The sequence below is a fragment of the Panthera onca genome, chromosome A3 (genome assembly GCF_046562875.1).
Source record: "Panthera onca isolate mPanOnc1 chromosome A3, mPanOnc1 haplotype 2, whole genome shotgun sequence".
Lineage (NCBI taxonomy): Eukaryota > Metazoa > Chordata > Mammalia > Carnivora > Felidae > Panthera > Panthera onca.
In genome coordinates this window covers 104,493,102-104,511,603 of record NC_138341.1, presented here as the reverse complement: position 1 = coordinate 104,511,603, position 18,502 = coordinate 104,493,102, and the positions used below count along the sequence as shown (strand labels likewise).

The 18,502-nt window shown below is 39.8% G+C and overlaps 1 protein-coding gene across 3 annotated transcripts in view; it reads left to right on the top strand.

Annotated features, from left to right (window-relative positions):
* ANKEF1 (ankyrin repeat and EF-hand domain containing 1) overlaps positions 1-18,502 on the top strand; it is a 465,781-nt gene that overhangs the window by 430,159 nt on the left and 17,120 nt on the right. Inside the window, exons 1-2 of one of the 3 annotated variants that reach the window (XM_060612079.3) lie at positions 11,398-11,699; positions 16,714-17,103. The exons of 1 other annotated variant lie outside the window; for it this stretch is intronic. In XM_060612079.3, coding sequence (XP_060468062.1) covers positions 16,758-17,103 — 346 coding nt within the window. In that variant the 5' untranslated portion in view covers positions 11,398-11,699; positions 16,714-16,757. Of the gene's footprint in view, positions 1-11,397; positions 11,700-16,713; positions 17,104-18,502 lie in introns of those variants that run through there. One more of the 3 variants, XM_060612086.3, reaches the window with a different exon arrangement.

Sequence of the window (18,502 nt, the reverse complement as noted above, 5' to 3'; positions counted from 1 at the left end):
GAGCCTTGGACCAGCAGCAATGGCATTACCTAGGAACTAGATAGAAATGTAGAATCTTAGGCCCCACCTCAGACCAGCAAAATCTGTAACATGACTCTTGGGCACAGGCAAATTTGAGAAACAATGCTCTAAAAAGTTGTTTTTTCATTTTTTCCTTTAATCACTGAAAATGAAATGGTTTAAAAGTGAAAGATTTTATTTAAATTTCTTTCCTAAAATGTGAAAAGTATTGGAAAGTATCTTCGAATATCAAAGATAATTTGTGAAGACAATCCTTTCACAATAGGAAAAAAAAAATAAAACAAGAAGGTTAACATTTTTTTTAAGTTTTAGAATGAAATCATTTCACTTTAAAAATTTTTTTTAATACGAAATTTATTGTCAAATTGGTTTCCATACGAGAAGGTTAAAATTTTAAACACACAACTTGAATTTTTCAGTAACTAGGGAGGCAGGACAACAGAGTAAAAACAAAACAAAAAATAGGGTTTACATATTTCAAGAAGAGAAGGGTGAGGTTTTGTTTTTTTTTTTTTTTTTTTAATGTGTAGTTTATTTCTGAGAGAGAGACAGAATGTGAGCAGGAGGGGCAGAGAGAGAGGAAGACACAGAATCCAAGCCCTGAGTTGTCAGCACAGAGCTCAATGAGGGCCTCGAACTCAGGAATCGTGAGATCATGACTTGAGCGGAAGTTGGACGCTTAACCGCTTAACCGACTGAGGCACCCAAGCACCCCAGGATGAGTTTGGTAAATTGCGCTTTTTTCCTCCCACATCAAAAATCAAAGTTTCCACTTCCTGAGTGGAAAGCCAGCCAAACCGAGGCTGTCTGGATTCTGCGTCCCCAGATGAACTTGTACTGTGCCTACCAGAGACCACATGAAGTAGCCACCTGGTTAATTCCCCACTACCAGACACTGAACAGGGGCCCAATCACATGGAAATCAAATCCATCTCCTTTACAACCTCTCACATCAGTCCGACCCCAATTCCTGCCTAGCATTTCCCCAAATGAGGTTCCAGGGACCAGGTTTGACTCCACCTCTAGTTATTCATGACTCATTTGTATGTGGGTTTCCTTATTATGCCATCATTAGCATGAAGAAAAGGCTCCTGTTGCCTGGGCAACGAGAAACAGCACATCCTTTGTGCCTATTGACTGGACCCTACTTCTAGTTTTTCTGTTATGCTCTTGGATCTTCTTTCTTTTAAAGTCAAAAAATGTAATCTTTTCTCAGTTCTACCTCTTGCTTTGTGGCACTCTCTGAAGTGTCCAGGTGATTTATTTGATTTCTCTTGGACTATTACCTTAACTCCTCTCATTTCCACTAGCTAATGCTGCTGAGCTTTATTTCATGGGCTTCTTGGCTATTTGTGTATCTTCTTTGGAGAAGAAAATTCAAATCCTTTGGCCATTTTTAAATGGACTCACTTGTCTTTTATTGTTGAAATGTAGGAGTTCTTTCTGTATTGTGGGTACTATAATGTTATCAGATATATTATTTGCAAAACTTTTCTCCCATTGGGGCACCTGGGTGGCTCAGTTGGTTAAGCGTCTGACTTCAGCTCAGGTCATGATCTCGCAGTTCTTGAGTTTGAGTCCTGCTTCGGGCTCTGTACTGACCACTCAGCCTGGAACCTGCTTCAGATGCTGTGTCTCTTTCTAAAGTCTCTGCCCCTACCCACTTGCGCTCTGTGTCTCTCAAAAATGAACAAAAATGTTAAAAATTAAAAAAAAGAAAAAATTTCTCCCATTGTGTGGGTTGCCTTTTCACTTGACAGTGTCCTTTGAGGCCCAAATTTTTATTTTATTAAAACAAATTTATTTTTTCTTTAGGTGCTTGTACTTTCGGTGTACTTAGGTGTCACCTGTAAGAAAGTGTTGTCTAATCCAAGCCCATGGAGATTTATTCCTATATTTTTGCTAAAAGTTTCATAGTTTTACTGCTGGCCACCTATATGAACTAATATGTCCACCCAGCACTCTATGTAACCTCTACCATAGTTTACTGTCTTCACAACACCTATCATTTCCTGACGTGTTTTTATTGTATGTGTCTCTTTCCCCTACTAGTATATGAACTCTGTTGAGGATAGAGAAGTTGTTTCTTTTGTTCATTGCTATAGCCCCACTGTCTAGAACAGTGCCTGGCACATAGTAGGTACTTAATAATTTGTTAAGCGAATGAGTCAATGAATAAATATCCTTTTGCACAGGACATTATGTTTAAATTTTTCAACTATTCAAAACTCCCTGGAAAAAAACTGATGAATGTATTGCTGTGAGGGCAATGAAAGTCAAATGATATCGCAGTGAAGGCCAAGATCTTGCTCTTCTTATAGTCTGCCATCACACTAGTCTGCTGTGTGTCATGGCTAGATCCCTCCTAGATGTGGTTTGAACAAGGACGCACCTAATAGGAATTGGAACACAAATTCATCTTGCTCCATTATATTACTCTGCTGCATTCTTTCTGTATCACCAGATGCATAAAGATAATTTCAAAAGGAATTGAAGAGAAAAAAAATGTTCACAGCTTAACACAATATGAATTTTTTATTTATTCTTTTTTCCTAAATGGTCTTCTTAAAATGTCTGAGAGATGCTTTAAATCATGAAAATATTGAGAATAGCAACATCCAGTAACAGTTTTCTTTCCAAAGTGTTTTATAAAGTCCTCCTTCACTGTTTTTTTATAAAAATTTTTTAACGTTTATTTTCTTTTTGAGAGAGAGACAGACAGACAGAACGTGAGGGGGAGGGGCAAAGAGAGAGGGAGACACTGAATCCGAAGCAGGCTCCAGACCCTGAGCTTTCCACACAGAGCCTGACACATGGCTTGAACTCGTGAACCTCGAGATCATGACCTGAGCCTTCGGATGCTTAACTGTCTGAACCATCCAGGCCCGCCCGAACAGGAGTTATTTTAAACTTTTAAGAACTAAGCACAGAAAAACAAAATTCTCAATGCAACAATCATTTCACTGCGAGGACATATGAAATGCAAATGTCGTGGGTCTTACTGGCCATGCTGGACAAGGTAGTAGGCATTATGTTTGAAAGTAGGCAAAACTAATCAGACTCTCTCTAGATTATTCTGATTTCAAGTGTAGTTAACAAACTCTCAGTCCACAGTTATACCTTAAATGACATGTACTCATATACATATGAACTTATGAATAGTCAGAAATGAATTCAAAATAAAATCTTCTTATAGTACAAGACATGGCAGTCATTAAACTAAGATGAAGCAAGTGTTATGAAGTATGAAAACATGGTACTTGAATTCTATTTATTCAAAAGTCTTCACTGAGCTGAGCATGTTCTTCTAACAAATTCAATTACTGATTTGAATATGTTCTATATTTTAATTATTGCAGCCATGAAAAGAAGCACTAGTTAAGGATGCATTTAATAAAAATATCTCATCATCTTGAGTTAGTCAATCATTTGTTTTTTTCATGAAGATCTAACTTCTAGAACAATTGTGCCAATATTTTTTGTAGGTACATCCCTATACTCTGGGCTGTATAGCACACATTATTTTAGAATTATACTAGTTTATTTCAACTGCTTTTCTAGAGAAGTGTCAAATAAAAGAGAAAGATTTTGGCTTTTTCCATAATTGAAATAAATGTACAATGAAGAGTAACTTCCTGACTTCACTGCTGTGTTTTGTTTAATTAACATCACAATGTAAATTTACTCTGACTATACATGGAATAGTAAAAGAAGGTTGAGAAAGAATAACTATCAATATAGGTCCTATAGTAATTATATATTTCATTCAGACCAGCTATAACTTCTGGATGGATATTCAGATCATATGTTCATTACACAGAAGGGACAGACATCAAAAGATTTATTTCATAAATGTGTCAAATATGGACAGGCATTTCATCGGGTACCAAAAGGATGCTGTGTCACAATGCTGTTGGCTGTAAGAAGACACTCATCTCAAAATGGCTTAAAAATACAGACAATTATTATCTCACTTCCTATGATGTCAGAAGTAGAGCTGGTCCAGGTTAATTCAAGTTAATGAAAGCCTCTAAGTCCTTGGACTTCAATATTCTAGTCTTAGCTGGTGGCGATTATCTTGAGGCTCATCCCCTCATGGTCTGATGGTTGCAGTACCTCCTAAAAATGATGCCTGAATACAAGGCATAATCCAGCTTGTCCCAGTCAAACCACTGACACATGGTCACCCTGTCCTTACCAATCATGTCATTCTATGTAAAGCCCTCTTTCTTACTTGGTGATGAGAAAATTAAACGTTTTCCTATTTAATAATCTAATCTAATCTAGGATTTTTCTGTCTAATCCTGTTATAATAATCATGAATAATTAGTAAATGAAATCCAAGTATTATCAGCATTAGCACATTGTCCATCACTGGTATGTACTGGTGGGAGGGGGAAGGAAAGGGAGAAAGGAGGATATGCTTGGATGAGTGGTGGTGACCTTGGTGGACACAGCTGGACTATGCTGTCTTCTACTGCTGGGCTCATGAGCTGGTTCCGCCCAGGTGCTGGGCAGATACGGGTGTCTGATTTTTAAATTATTACTGACATGCTGGTTTCAACATAGCTAGTGGACATGCTTTTCTAGCTCTGTTTAGCCATATCTTGGCTGCATTTTCCTTTGGAGACCATAAACCATGCATAGTCCCTTTAGGGAATGTGTCCCATTGTTCCATTGTGCCACCATCAGGGTAGCCCACAGCTGCTGCCCCTCAGCTGATCTCAGAGATCTGTAATTCGGAAATACAGAAACTTGCGGAGTCAAATTTTCTGTCCTCCAAGAGCTTGGGGGAGTAAAGACGGGGTGGGTGACTGCTTCCCTTGAAATCCCAGTCTGTCCTGTTGGCTCAGATCCTGCATGAAACCCCTTGCATTCAGTGATCTCCAAATGAGAAGGGGGTACCATGTATATGGCATCCGTACATACCTCAAAAGTTTTGTCTAGGCCTCTGTCTCCTCTGCCTGATCCACTTGGATTTAGGACATGTACAGGCACCAAAATAACTTCCCTAAGCTCTGCTTCCTCCAGAATACTTCTCTCTCCCTTATCTCCTGTTTGTATCTCCTGTATCATGGTTGTGAATTAGATAGGAATAAATCAATCACTTTGTGGCAGGCCCCACTTATCCTAGCCATGAGTCATCTAGGTTGGGGGGTAATCTTGAGAGAGAAAAAAAGCCTGATGTCTCCAGTATATACCGTAAGTAATTTTATGCACATATATTTTATTACTAACTTATCTCTTGCAACAGAGGGCGGACTCCCTTCCTTGACAGGTACGTGCCTTCCAGGTATGCTAAATCAGAATCTGCATTTTAACAAGATCCCCAGGTAACTCTTAATGCATTTAAAAGTTTTAGAAGCACTGCCTTAACAGTTCTAGGGCTTTCTGGGTCCAGAGAAACTAGAGGCAATAATTAAACAAATGATAAAAAAGCATTTATTCTGAGCTGAAGACCCAATGCTGCATACTGGAAGAGGTTCCTGACTTCTACGCGGAGCTGACAAGAAAAGATATCAACCTAAACACATCTGGTTATATGCTAAAATTTAAATAACAGCAAAATATTACAAACGTTAAGGAAAAAATAACAACTGATATACAAAGCAAAAAGGAAAAACTATCTGGTGACAGGTATCATCTGCTAGACGAGAGGAGAATAATTATCCACTAGAAGAAAATGGGAGAAGCTAGAAGGTGGTAGAATAACATTTAAAGAGTGCTGAGGGACAAGGGCCTACCCTAGAAATTCAATGCACAACCAAGATGCCATTTACCTGTCAGGGTAAGATAAAAATATTTGTGGATATGCAAAAATTCAGAAAATCTAGCATTTATGTACTCAGCTGTGGAAAATCCTGGACACAAAATTCTAACTGAAAACAAGTGACCCAGACAGAAATGTCAAGACAGGGAGATGAAAAGAAAGTGATTAGGAAACAATCTTTCCACATTAGTTGCTGGCGCAGATAATAAAAATAATAGCAAAGTTCTTTACATGCTCTTAGTCCTCAATTCCTCAACACAATTCTGGAAAGTGGATGCATTGGTATCTAACTTAGCAGCCTAACACGAAAACAGTCATGATTTCATACTTTCTGTGGGTCAAGAATCTGGGAACAGTGCTTCTGGCCCAAGGCCTTTCTTGAAGATAGAATCAGAATGTTAGCCAGGGCCACAGGCATCTGAAGGTTTGACTGTAGCTGAAGAGTCTACTTCCTAGATGACTTAACTCCCATGACTATCGGCTGGAGGTCTCAGCTCCTCACTGCAAGGGCCTCTCCACTGAGCTGCTTGAGTGTCCTTGTGGCATGGCAGCTGGCTTCTCCTGAGGGAACATTCTGAGAGAGACAGACATTCAGAAGCCACAATGTCTTTTATGACCTCATCTCAGATGTCACACACTGTCACTTCTACTTTATTCTAGTCATTAGAAGAGACTAAATTCGGGGTGTATGGGTGGCTCAGTCAGTTAAGTGTCTGACTTCGATTCAGGTTATGATCTCACCATTTGTGAGTTCAGGCCCCGTGTCAGGCTCTGTGCTGACAGCTCGGAGCCTGGATCCTGCTTTGGATTCTGTGTCTTCCTCTCTCTCTGCCCTCCTCCACTCTCTCTCCCTCAAAAATAAACACTAAAATTTTTTTTTTTAGAAAAGAAGTACACATGCAAGGGGGTGAAGAATAGGTTCCACTTATGAAGGGAGAGTTAAAGAATGTGTGGACATTTTAACCTACCACAATTATATTATTCCCTACACTGAGCCACAAAAAAGTTATTTAACTTGCCCAAGTTAATAGGCAAGTTAAATAGGCAGGGATGCTGAGACACAAGCCCAGGTAGTCTGAGTTACGTGCCCAAGCTTGTTGTAACTATAATGTGAAACTGCCTTTCAATGAAAAACGTTAGATTTCCTAGAAATGTGTCATATACATTGACACGGAAGATGTCTACTGCCAGTGATAACATAGTGAATGCCTGGTAATTCGAAGTCCTAAGTTAGTTTGGCCAAACCCAAGAGCTGGAGTCAACTCTTCGGAGAGATGTGGAGAAATGTGACATCCCCAAGATCTAAGAGTGAAAGAGTTTTGGGGAAAATGACAATGGGGAAAGCATTGGGAGAACAGAACATCTGGAAATAAGTGGGGAAAAGTTATCTTGTTTTTATAAAATGAAAAATAGGTTATTAGTGCCTGAAAATGCAAGGTCATTATTAATGAGATGGCAAAGTTCATCAGATTTCTCAAGTTATCAAGGAGGAATTTGAACAAACCAGAAAAATAAGGAAAAAAGAGTTCATAACAGAAAAAACTAAATAAGCAATAGGATTAAGAGACTAAAATCAAGTATATCCCTTGTTACACTAAATGTCAATATACTCAATTCTGTCACCAAAAGACAGAGACATATTGGATTAAGTAATAGAAACAGATAGCTGTATAGTATTTACAGAAACATATCTGTAAATAAATTGATAATTAAAGTTTAAAAATAAGAAATTGGAGGCAAACAAAAAGATTATTAGACAGGAGGAATTAAAGATTATGAATACTCCCTAAGAAAAGGAGAATATTACATAACAGTAAAAAGCAAAAACTAGGAACCAGATGTTATAAATCTATATGCACAAACAGTATGGCAATAAAAATTACTAGAAATTTAAGAAGAACTTGATAAAGATATACTTACTGTAAATGATTTAATATATTCTAAGAATTAGATTGATACAGTAAATTTAAAAATAAACAAGTACCTTGGAAATCTGAATAATATAACAGTAGTCTACAAATATGAAGAATGCTCAGGAACAAGAGAACTTTTGAGGTGTTTATTTCAGATTCACAAAATTTTTTCTCTATGATCATAGAAGTCCATACTCTAGGCCAGAAAAAAGTACAGATCCTAATGTGAATACATTTATCCACAAACTACTCATATTCCAAAGGAAAAAAGAGGTGTTTTGTAATTGCTACAATATAAAAGAAGCCACGTAAGTCCTTAATGGAAGTAGTAAGTAGTGTTCTATTTTGTCAATGGATCTTTTTCCCATTTCAAAACTATTTGACATGTTTTTATTTCTCCTTTGGAAAGAAACAACTAAATATCTGTTATCAGTCCATCATTTACTTGTACAATATATAAAGCTTTAAATCAGTGTGCAGTGTAAAATAGTAAACAGCCTCCTCCATAACACAGAGGCACCCCAAAAGATTTACTTTTTAGAAGGAAAAAACACTAACACATGGGCTGTATAAAAGATGAATTTTCTAAGTATATTTGAAAATACAACAATAAACTCTACTGACTTTGCCTCAATCTTATGAAAAGATCCATAATGATTTAATAGATTTTATTTCCAGTTAAATATACCATCACCCACTGGAATGCCACACCAGTTACTGACTCCTATTTCAATTATTTCCACATTTAAATTAATTAATATAGTGGTTGCTACAGAACAACTACTCTATGTTCTGTCTCTCAGGCCAGACCTGAATAATAAATAATAATTTAAGGGCTCTGGTAGCTAATGCAATTTATTGCTGGATTTTCCTGGCAATTTTTATAAAGATATGTGAATTCAATAGAATCGCTTTACTTACCAAGCATTTTGCATAACACCTGGGACTACATAAGAAGTACTAAATGTACAACCCCTTTGCATAGTTGTAACTTAAAGATAAAATTTTACTGAATACTAGATAGAGATGGAAGCATAAATTGCTATTGCTATTGCTATTGGTATTGGTATTGGTATTGGTAGGGAACTTAGCCCATGCATCAGTCTGTCTCATAGTCTGTGTTGGTAGGAACTACATAAACTTTTCTACCACTTTTCAATTAGCTTTATTTCAAGCAGTAGGACTATTAACACCCTTTACTCCCATCCTTCCTTTGTGTTGCCAAATTTCTGATGACTCAACTGCCAAATGGCTAAGAGCAAAAATATAAACAAAGTTCAAGTTAAGAAGCTCGGTGTTTTTAAGACTTCTGATGAAAGTGGGGAAAGGTCATGTCTCTTTCCTAATCTATGAGGTTTCTAACATTTTACCCATGTTATGCCTGCCCTCTCGTTAACAATAAACTGCTATTTAAGTAGCTCAGCATACCTAGCCTTCTCAGACTACAAAAAGTTTGAAATCAAATAGGATTATCATTGCAAAGCTACTTTTCACCTATATGCTCAGAAAAACAGAGCATTTTTATGAAACTCAGGGAGTACCCATTCAGGGGAAAAGAATGTCACAGAAACCATGTTAGAACAGTGAGTAGTCAGACTGGTTAACTCCAAGATTTCATTCAACCAACAAATGTCTACCCTACGGCTACTCAAAATATTTGCACCAATAGTTCTGATAGTCTAGCATAGTTTACAATGATTCTATTAAAATATCTAAGAGAGTTATATGGTTAAGTATGTGAGGGTGAACAGTGTAGCTTGCCAATAAAGTTACACTCAAATATTTCCAAAAAATCAAGCTCTCAGACTAACAATCATTAATTAGAGCATGCAAAAAAATCATGAAATACCAATTTACATCCACTAGATTGGCAAAGAGTTTAGCATGTCAAAGCCAAGTTTTGGCTAAGACACACACTGCTGACGGGAGTCTAAATTGCTACACATACTTGGAAAACAAGTCTCCTGATGTTATAAATAACCTATGATCCAGAAACTTCACTCCTAGGCATATACCCTAGAAACACTCGAACTTGTGTATCTAAAGACATACAAACATGATCACAGCTGCATTCCTTATAATACCAAATACAGACATCTCAAATGTCCATCAATAGTAGAGTTGATTTAAAAGTGGTATGGAATGGTAACACAATTGAATAGTATACAGCTATTAAGATAAAAGAGCTATAATTAAACAAAACAAAGGTATACTTCAAAGTTAGGATTCTCCTGGGGCACCTGGGTGGCTCAGTCGGTTAAGCATGGGACTCTTGGTTTCGGTTCAAGTCATGATCTCACGGTTCATAAGATCGAGCCTGCATCAGGCCTCCTCTGAGATTGGAGTCTGCTTGAGAGCTCTGTCTCTCCCTTTCCCTCTGCCCCTCTCCCCTCATTGTGTGCTCTGTCTCTAAAATAAAAAAATAAATAAATAAACTTAAAAAAATAAGATTTTGGAAGGAAAAAATGTCTAAACAATACATACCATGCTACTCAATTTTTATAAATCCTCAAAATGTGCAATACTAAATGCACATTTTTTAAGGGAAGCATTCATATGAAGCAACATATTTTTGAAAGGCAAGGGGCTGATAAACACAAATTTCAGAATAGCAGTCACCTATGGGGACAAGAACCAGAGAGTGCAGTTTGGGGAAGAAATATACAAGGAGTCCAGCTGTAGAAGCAAACTTGTTCAGCTTTATTTCTCCAAACTTTCCATGTTATATAGTATATTCCTTTGTGTTCATGAAATAGTCCTTAATCATATTTTCAAACAGAGTCTCTGTGTAAAAAACAAATTGGGGTGGGGGAACTATTGCTCTTAATCAGAAGCTATTACATCCTGTTTTTATTAAAAAAAATTTTTTTTACACTTATTTATCTTTGAGAAACAAAGTGAGACAAAGCGTGAGCGGGGGAGAGGCAGAGAGAGAAGGAGACACAGAATCTGAAGCAGGCTCCAGGCTCTGAGCAAGTGGTCAGCACAGAGCCTGATGCGGGGCTCGAACCCACAAACCACGAGATCATGACCTGAGCGGAAGTCGAATGCTCCACCGACTGGGCCACCCAGGCACCCCTGTTACATCCTATTTTTAAAAGCATACATGTTTTGCATTCACATAAAAAAGCTGTCAGAATTTGCCTGCAAAAAAAGTGTGTTTGGGGGGCTGGGATGTTAGCGCGCACCCCCAGGCCCTGAAATAAACTGATCTCCTTGTTATATTTGCTATCATTGTGTATAAATATTTTTAAGCCTATATACATCCTGGATCATGCAAAGAAAAATTCTGGGAAGATTCACCAGAATCAACAGCAGTTGTCTCTGACAAGTAACTTTTTTTCATTTTATATTATATTTTTCATTTAAGTTTATGTATAAAATTATTTTATTCTATATTTTAACTGGTTGGTTGATCTTACTATAGGAGCTTTACGTTTCGAATACAATGCTTTTCAGGATGAGGGCAGGGGAGTGGGAGAAGAGGATGAAAGAAGGGAGAAGGACAGCTGCAGTCCTGGCCTTGGGCGCAAGGTCTCTGCCATCCGTGGCGCTGGGCTTGCAGAGCCCTCCTCCAGTATCCCGGAGCGGCCGGCCACCAGGCGGGGACCAGGCCATCTGGTGGAGCGAGCCCCGCCCCGCCGCGCACCGGTGCAGTTGCCTTGGCAGCGAGGCGGGGCGTGGCCGAAGCTCACAATCAGCCAAGTCACCGCTGCTCCCACCCCGCCCCCTGCGCTCTCACCTGGCGGCGCTTTCGCCCCCGGCGGACCCGGGGCCCATGGACACACACGTCCGCTCCCTGCTGCCCCGCGCGCCGGCTCGCCTGCTCTGCCCAAGGAGACACCATTCACGGCTGGGCGCCCACGCCGGGCTCTGGGAGCCCGAGGTCGCGGCTGGGGCCCGCGCCAGGCGGCAGAGAACGAGGGCCTGGGCCGCCGGGCGCCCCAGCAGACAGAGGCGCAACCGCCGCCCCTGATCACCCCCACGACTAAGAGGTGAGCTCGGCACCTTGCTCCCTGCCACCTGGCCTTTACCTTGAAGTTACTCCTTAACCCCTCTCCCCTACCGCATTGTTCTGAGACTTAAAACTGAAAGGGACCGTAAAGAACCCTGCAAATGTACACTGTGGCTTCTGGGGGAGTTGAAACCCACGGACATTTGATTTATTCATAGTGAGCCTGCTTTGAGGGACTTTGCTAAGTACTTTACTAGAATTGTCTCATTTCCTCTTCATATGGACCATCGAGTGGGTACTGTCATCCCCATTTCACAGATAAAGAGACTGAGGCACAAACCAGGTAGATAATATGTCCAGGTTTTTGCAACCAGTTTATGTAAATAATGTTGCAGAGAAAGGGGGGGGGGGGAATCACAAACAACAAAAACAGATTTCCCCACCTGCAATCCCACACTCTTTCCACTATGTGGAAATTCCCAGTGTGTTTCCCTCCACTCCTCTTTTTAGCAGACCACCCTTGTGTCATAGACTCCTTGGAGAAGTTGATGAGTTCTGTGGATCTCTCCTCCACAGGGGAAAAATGTACCTGTACACACACACACTGCAGATTGTCATATAATTTTAGAGGGCTTAGACCCAAACATGGACCTCAGGTGAAGAAACCCTGTTCTATTCCACTATCTCTTGAGATTGTCCATATAGATGATCAGATAGGGGTATGCCAGGGTGGCTCAGCCGTCATACAGAGGTAAAGTGTACATGTTGGGGTGTGTGCATACATGATGACTCCCCTGAAGATCAGAGATGCTTTCACAATTTTGAAGAACTCAGAACTAGAGGGAAGGACTTCTGTTATTTCCTTCAGTGGGGTGAGGCTCTTGTTCAGTCTTGGCAGTAGGTTGTGAAGGACAGAGAAGGGGAACCGCTCTCTCCCCAGCACGTTGGGGCTTTGGCTGGAAGAGTACAAGCTGTAGAACTGGCCTGTGGGCTGTGGAATTCATCACTGTAGCTTGACTGGACATGCTTCATGCTGCTAATTCTTTGTTAGGGGTGGGTGCCTCAGAGAAAGCATTGAAGTCTCTGATTAGGATGTCTCTGTTCACACAAATGAGGTGGCATAGATTCAGGATAGTCAAGGAGCTATTTGGAAGCACTGTATCCTATTCCTGTGTACATTGTGCCTATGTGTGCAGTATGCCACTGCACCTAACTAGGATATGGCTGGTACTAATAAATCATAAGCAGCTGCTAAAGTAAATATCACCAAGGCATGGAGCAAAGGCCAAGTGGGTGACTTGTGGGGAAGCTCAGGACTTACGGGGAGCCTATTTACACACATGGTTCTAAGCAGCTGCATTATCTGGTCTCCTAGTCGACCACATGTTATAAACAGATTAGAAGGGAAGAGAGGGGCTACAGCAAACAGGACATTGAAGCCACAAGCTGTGTGATGACTGATGTCCCAGCGGCAGAGGAGGAAGCACAAAGAAAAAACAGCAGGCAGAAGAATGGGGAGAAAAGCAGCATGCCTTTGACAGCGATGCTCACCCTTCTCCCTGACACTCTTTCCTCCTTTCCTTCACCCAGTCTCCCAGGAGCCTGCAGCCACTGAAAACCCCACAGTTGCCCGTAGACCAGGCTTAGATCTCTCTCTCTTGAATTGTGTTCCATATTGCTATGTAGATTCTGACTCAGCATGCCAAAGCATAACTGTCTACACTCTTTGACCAATCTGACTGCGTCCTGCACTCCCCATCTCAGACACAGGTAGCCAGTTGCTCAAACTAGAAACCTGGGCATTCTCTTTGGTTTCTTCCACTCCTCAATCTTAAAACTTTCAGTCATCATTTATGGAGCAACCATTACTTGAATGCCCCACATAAGTCAGGTTCTGGGTGATGGAGAAATAAAGGTCATTATAATATAAAACTTCTGTTCCATGAAGGCTCTATACTACTGGGGAAGTCACACAGTATATAAATTGAATATATCTATATCTACAGATCTATAGAAATATAATATACAGAAGTGCTTGATTTCATTATAAAGAAAGGAAAGAGATGAAGTGACATGGTGGCTGCTGTCTGAATGGTGAGAAGTGCCAACCAACGGAAATTCTGAGCTAAGAACACTCCAGGCCGAAGGAACAAGAGGTTCCAGAGGCAGGAATGCACTTTTGTTCTATAAGCAGAAGGGTGGTCAGTGTGGCTGGAGGTCATCTTATCAAGGGAGGTTGGAGTAAAGTAAGATCACAGAGGCAGAGAAAATGTTCTTAAAAGATCAACAGGAAGGGTTTAGATTTATTCTGATTACAATGAAAATCTGTTGAACTGCTTTTAAAAAATATTTTCGAGGGAAGTTTCTGGCATGGGAACTTTCTGGAACTTTCTGGTAATGTTCTATATCCTGATAGGAGTTTGGGTTACATAGATGTATGCAATTGTCAAAACTTATAGAATGGAACACTTAATTATTGGACATTTCATATTCAAAAGACAAAAAGGAAAAAAAGAACTGTAAACAAATATTGAACTCCAGTTAAGGGTATTGCCTGCTGGAATATGTGTGCAGTTTACTTTGAAATGGATCAAAAAATAGATGGCTGAGTAGACAGAGGGATGGATAGATAAGTGAAAGCGAGTAAAGCATTAATGGTAGGATCTGTGATGGATATATGGGTATTCAACTTTTCTTTATATTAAAAATAATTAGGGGCCCCTGGGTGGCTCAGTCCGTTAAGCATCAGACTTCGGCTCAGGTCATGATCTCACGGTCCTTGAGTTCGAGCCCCACGTCGGGCTCTGTGCTGACAGCTCGGAGCCTGGAGCCTGCTTCAGATTCTGTGTCTCCCTCTCTCTGACCCTCCCCCGTTCATGCTCTGTCTCTCTCTGTCTCAAAAATAAATAAACATTAAAAAAAATTATACTAAAATGTTGGGGGTGGAGGCTTGTCTAATCTACATTTAACAAAGCTTTTTCTGGGTACTGAATAAAGAATGGCTCTGCAGGGCTGCTGAGGAAGCAGTGAGACAGATTAGAAGCTGTGACAAGGGTTTGGCCTAGGATAGCACCACTGGTAATTGATGTGAGGATATATTCTGGAGGTAGAGTTATGGGGTTTGCTGGTGGATTTAAAGAGTAGGGGACCTGTGAGGAAAGAAAGAAGAATAACTTTGAGTATTTTCATCTGAGTAGACAGATGGATGGTGACGCCATTACTGGAAGTGGGGAGAACTGGAGAAAGGGTGATATCAAGTGTTCGGCTTTGGATGTTTTATATTTTATATGCCTATTAGAGTTCCTTGTGAGAATGAAGAGTCAACAGGTAGATACATCACTTTGGAGCTCTGGGGAGAGTCAGAGAGTGAATATTCAGAAACCTCAAATTGGCATGAAAGTCATGAGACAGGATGAGACCATCAGGGCAATGTGTGAGAATAGACAAGAGTCCTGAGGGCGGAGCCCTGGTCACCCCAACAGGCTTCTGACAGAAGATGGGAGCCAGCAAAGGAGAATGAAGAGTGGGTGGTGAGGTAGGACAAGAACAGGCAATGGAGATGTTATGGTTGCCTAGAGAGACATAGTTAAAGAGGAGCAAGCGTTCAAAAGTGCAACTCATTGCCAGAGGGAATATAGGTGAGGGAGCAGGTTTGTGGGAGAAAAGATGATACAGTTTCCGATTCTGTAGTAAGATGAAATCTGTTCAACTGCAAAGGACAGAAACTCAGCTAACTAGCTTATACAAAATTAAGGGGGGGTGGGGGTGGGGAGAGGATATTTACTTCTGCAACCCTGAGCTAGTGCTGCATTAACTAACATGCTGCATGGATTAAAGTGGTGGGTGAATTCTGGCACAACTGAGTCCCAACCTCTGCCCTAAGTCTCAGTCTCTGTAACACACACTCTCCCTGACTGCCAACATGGTTCCTGCAACTGCAGCACCCCACCCTACTGCTTAACAGCATCAGCACACAGTAGTCTGTCCATATAGTTCTGGCAGAAGGGTCCCTTAGGATGCTGACTGGCTGATGTCCTTCCTGAGCATGTGCTCACACACAGACTAAGCCTTGGTCTTTGACTCATTGCTATCATAGGGGATGGAAGGGGCAGATCCATACAAAATGCTGGGGGTCAAAGGTTGCTTGACCTTATCTGATACATTTTTAAAAGATGTTTCTGAGGACTGACCAGAGAAAGGAACCTAGGGGATCTGTTGTAGAAGCAGTGAGACAAATTAGAAGTCTGTGGCAATGACTTGGCCTAGGATAGCAGTACTATATGATCTGGAATGGATTTCCAATATGATAATGGGTTTTTTTTTCCCAGAAAAAGTGAGGAAAGAAAAGCAAGCTGGGTCTACCTAGCCTGACTCAACTGAAAATATTGTTTTTCCATAAATAAAAGGAGATAACATTTCATATTAGAATGCTCATTACAATGTAACAGTGGGATTATTTATGAAAATTGCAGTTCTCTCTCAACTGTTCACCTACCTCATTCCCATGTAAGATGACACAGTAATCACGTTTGGTATCTCACAGAATCCAGTAGATTCCTCCTTATGATAAGCACCTCAAAATTCTACATGTTCTTTTTTTTTTAACACTTGTTAACTGCTAAAACCTGTGTGGTCTCTGTTGAGGGGCATGCTGGTAACAGAGCCATGTAGTGGGAAAATGAAACCTTACCTTGGCACGTTTGTTAGCCTTACTTTCTTTGTGGCTAAAATGGGGAGGCTGTGTCAAGGAAGGAAGATTAAATGAGACAAGAAATTAAATTAACAAGAAAGCTTCACAGCAAGGCTGATATTAATTAGAATGAAAGATTTGTTTTGAAATATTTTAACTTTATGCTAACTGTATGTCCTATGTTTTTATGTGTAATTTATACTCTCATGAGGTCAGTTGCCATAAACTATGGTAATATCATTTCATAAGAAACAGCCTCTCTTCTCAGAAGGGAAGGTATAAAATATTACTATCTAATCAAAATACAGATGACAAAATTAACTTTGAGTTTTGTATGTTTCTGTTTTTGTTTTTGCTGCTATAGTTTTGTTTTGGTCCAGAAAAGCATCTTCAAGAAGGTGGTCGAGTATGGCTTTAGCAGATAAGAGACTTGAGAACTTGCAGATCTACAAAGTTCTTCAGTGTGTTCGGAACAAAGACATGAAGCAGATAGAGAAGTTGATCAGGCTTGGATACCCTGAACTAATCAATTTCACAGAACCAGTCAATGGACACAGTGCTCTGCACTTAGCCTCAATTTCCAATGACATTGATATGGTCAGCTTTCTCCTTAGCCTTGGTGCTCATCCTGATGTGCAAGACAAGATGGGCTGTACTCCGACAATGAGGGCTGCAGAACTGGGTCATGAATTGTCCATGGAAATATTAGCCAAGGCAAAGGCTGACATGAGTATAGTTGATAATGAAGGAAAAGGTAAAAATCCCAGCATTCTGCCCAACAGATGCAATCTACTTTGTAGCCAGAAATCAATAAATAGTGCATTTTTGCTTTCCAACTGTAGAAGTGAAAGACTCATGGGTTTAAGTGAAGAGCCAGGTTCTCACTCTTGTATCTAAGGACACTGTCTCCCCATAATTTGAAAACAGTATGGGTAGATCTTAGGGAGACAAGATCTGAGAGATTTCTCATTTAAAAAGAAAGTTAGAGTTAGATTAATCTATGTTTGGTGGCTTTCCTAAATGTGGAGAATTTTTACATATATTGTCATTACCATAGTCATAATCATCGATTATAAGATATAAAAATCTTGTTTAAGACAAAAGAGGATGGAGAGCATTCTTATTCCTTTTGATACTTTAGAACATCAAATAATGTTCTTTTGGGCTCCAAAAGGACTTTGGCACCTCTCAACAGCAGTCTGACGTAGAAAGGGGGTTATAGTTGGGAACTGGAAGGACTAAGGTGGATGCCGGTATAAACTCCAATGTTCTAGGGTCAATTTAATTGTATTTGGAAAAAGAACTTAAAACTTGAGACATGTCATTTCCTTTATTGTTTAGGTGAGATAGCCCCCACTTCTCTACTCTGTTCTCCCTAATCACATCTCAAGACCATGTTTGGGAGCTTCTGGCCCAAATAACTCAAAGTTCCAGAAGGACTTGACACAGCCTTGTGAAAATCACCAAGAAAATTACCACCAGGCTTAATATAAATTGGTAGATTTAATCAGTTGTCCCAAGGAGTTGTTTCAAGTACAAAGCCATTAACGTCAGTCCCACACTGGAGAAATAAATCCCATTTTTAATGTTAATATTTTCTGACAGGAACAAAATCCGCTTTTGTAATTCTCTCCAGACTTGGTATTTGATAAGTGACTTGCTTAAAACAATAAGAGAGGACAAAGAAAAGGAACAATCATTTAATTACTTAATAGTACCACATAACGAAATGAACTTCGGATGCATTCAGGGGTCAAATGCATTTTAAAATGTTAAATCCTGAATAAAAAAAGCCTCTTAAAACTCTGTAGAATATCATATCCCAAAGTGTTCCATGGACCACTGAATTGCTGAGATGTTGATAAGGGTTACAAGCAAAATTGGTTCCACTGTCAAATTCATTAGAGAACCATTGGATAAAACAAATTGAGACATGTTGATTTCACATTTGTCAGACTTGATACAGGGATATTTTCCATATTTCTTTGACCCTTGAAATAGTTTTTCCTTATGGCATCTTATATACCTGGAGTTTTGTGGAATGTACTTTGGGGAAACACTGTAATGGAGAACAGTTTACCTTCCAGAGTTTGAAACAAATGTTTTTTTCAAAGGTCGAGACATTTTATATCATAAAAATCTAAAATTGCAAA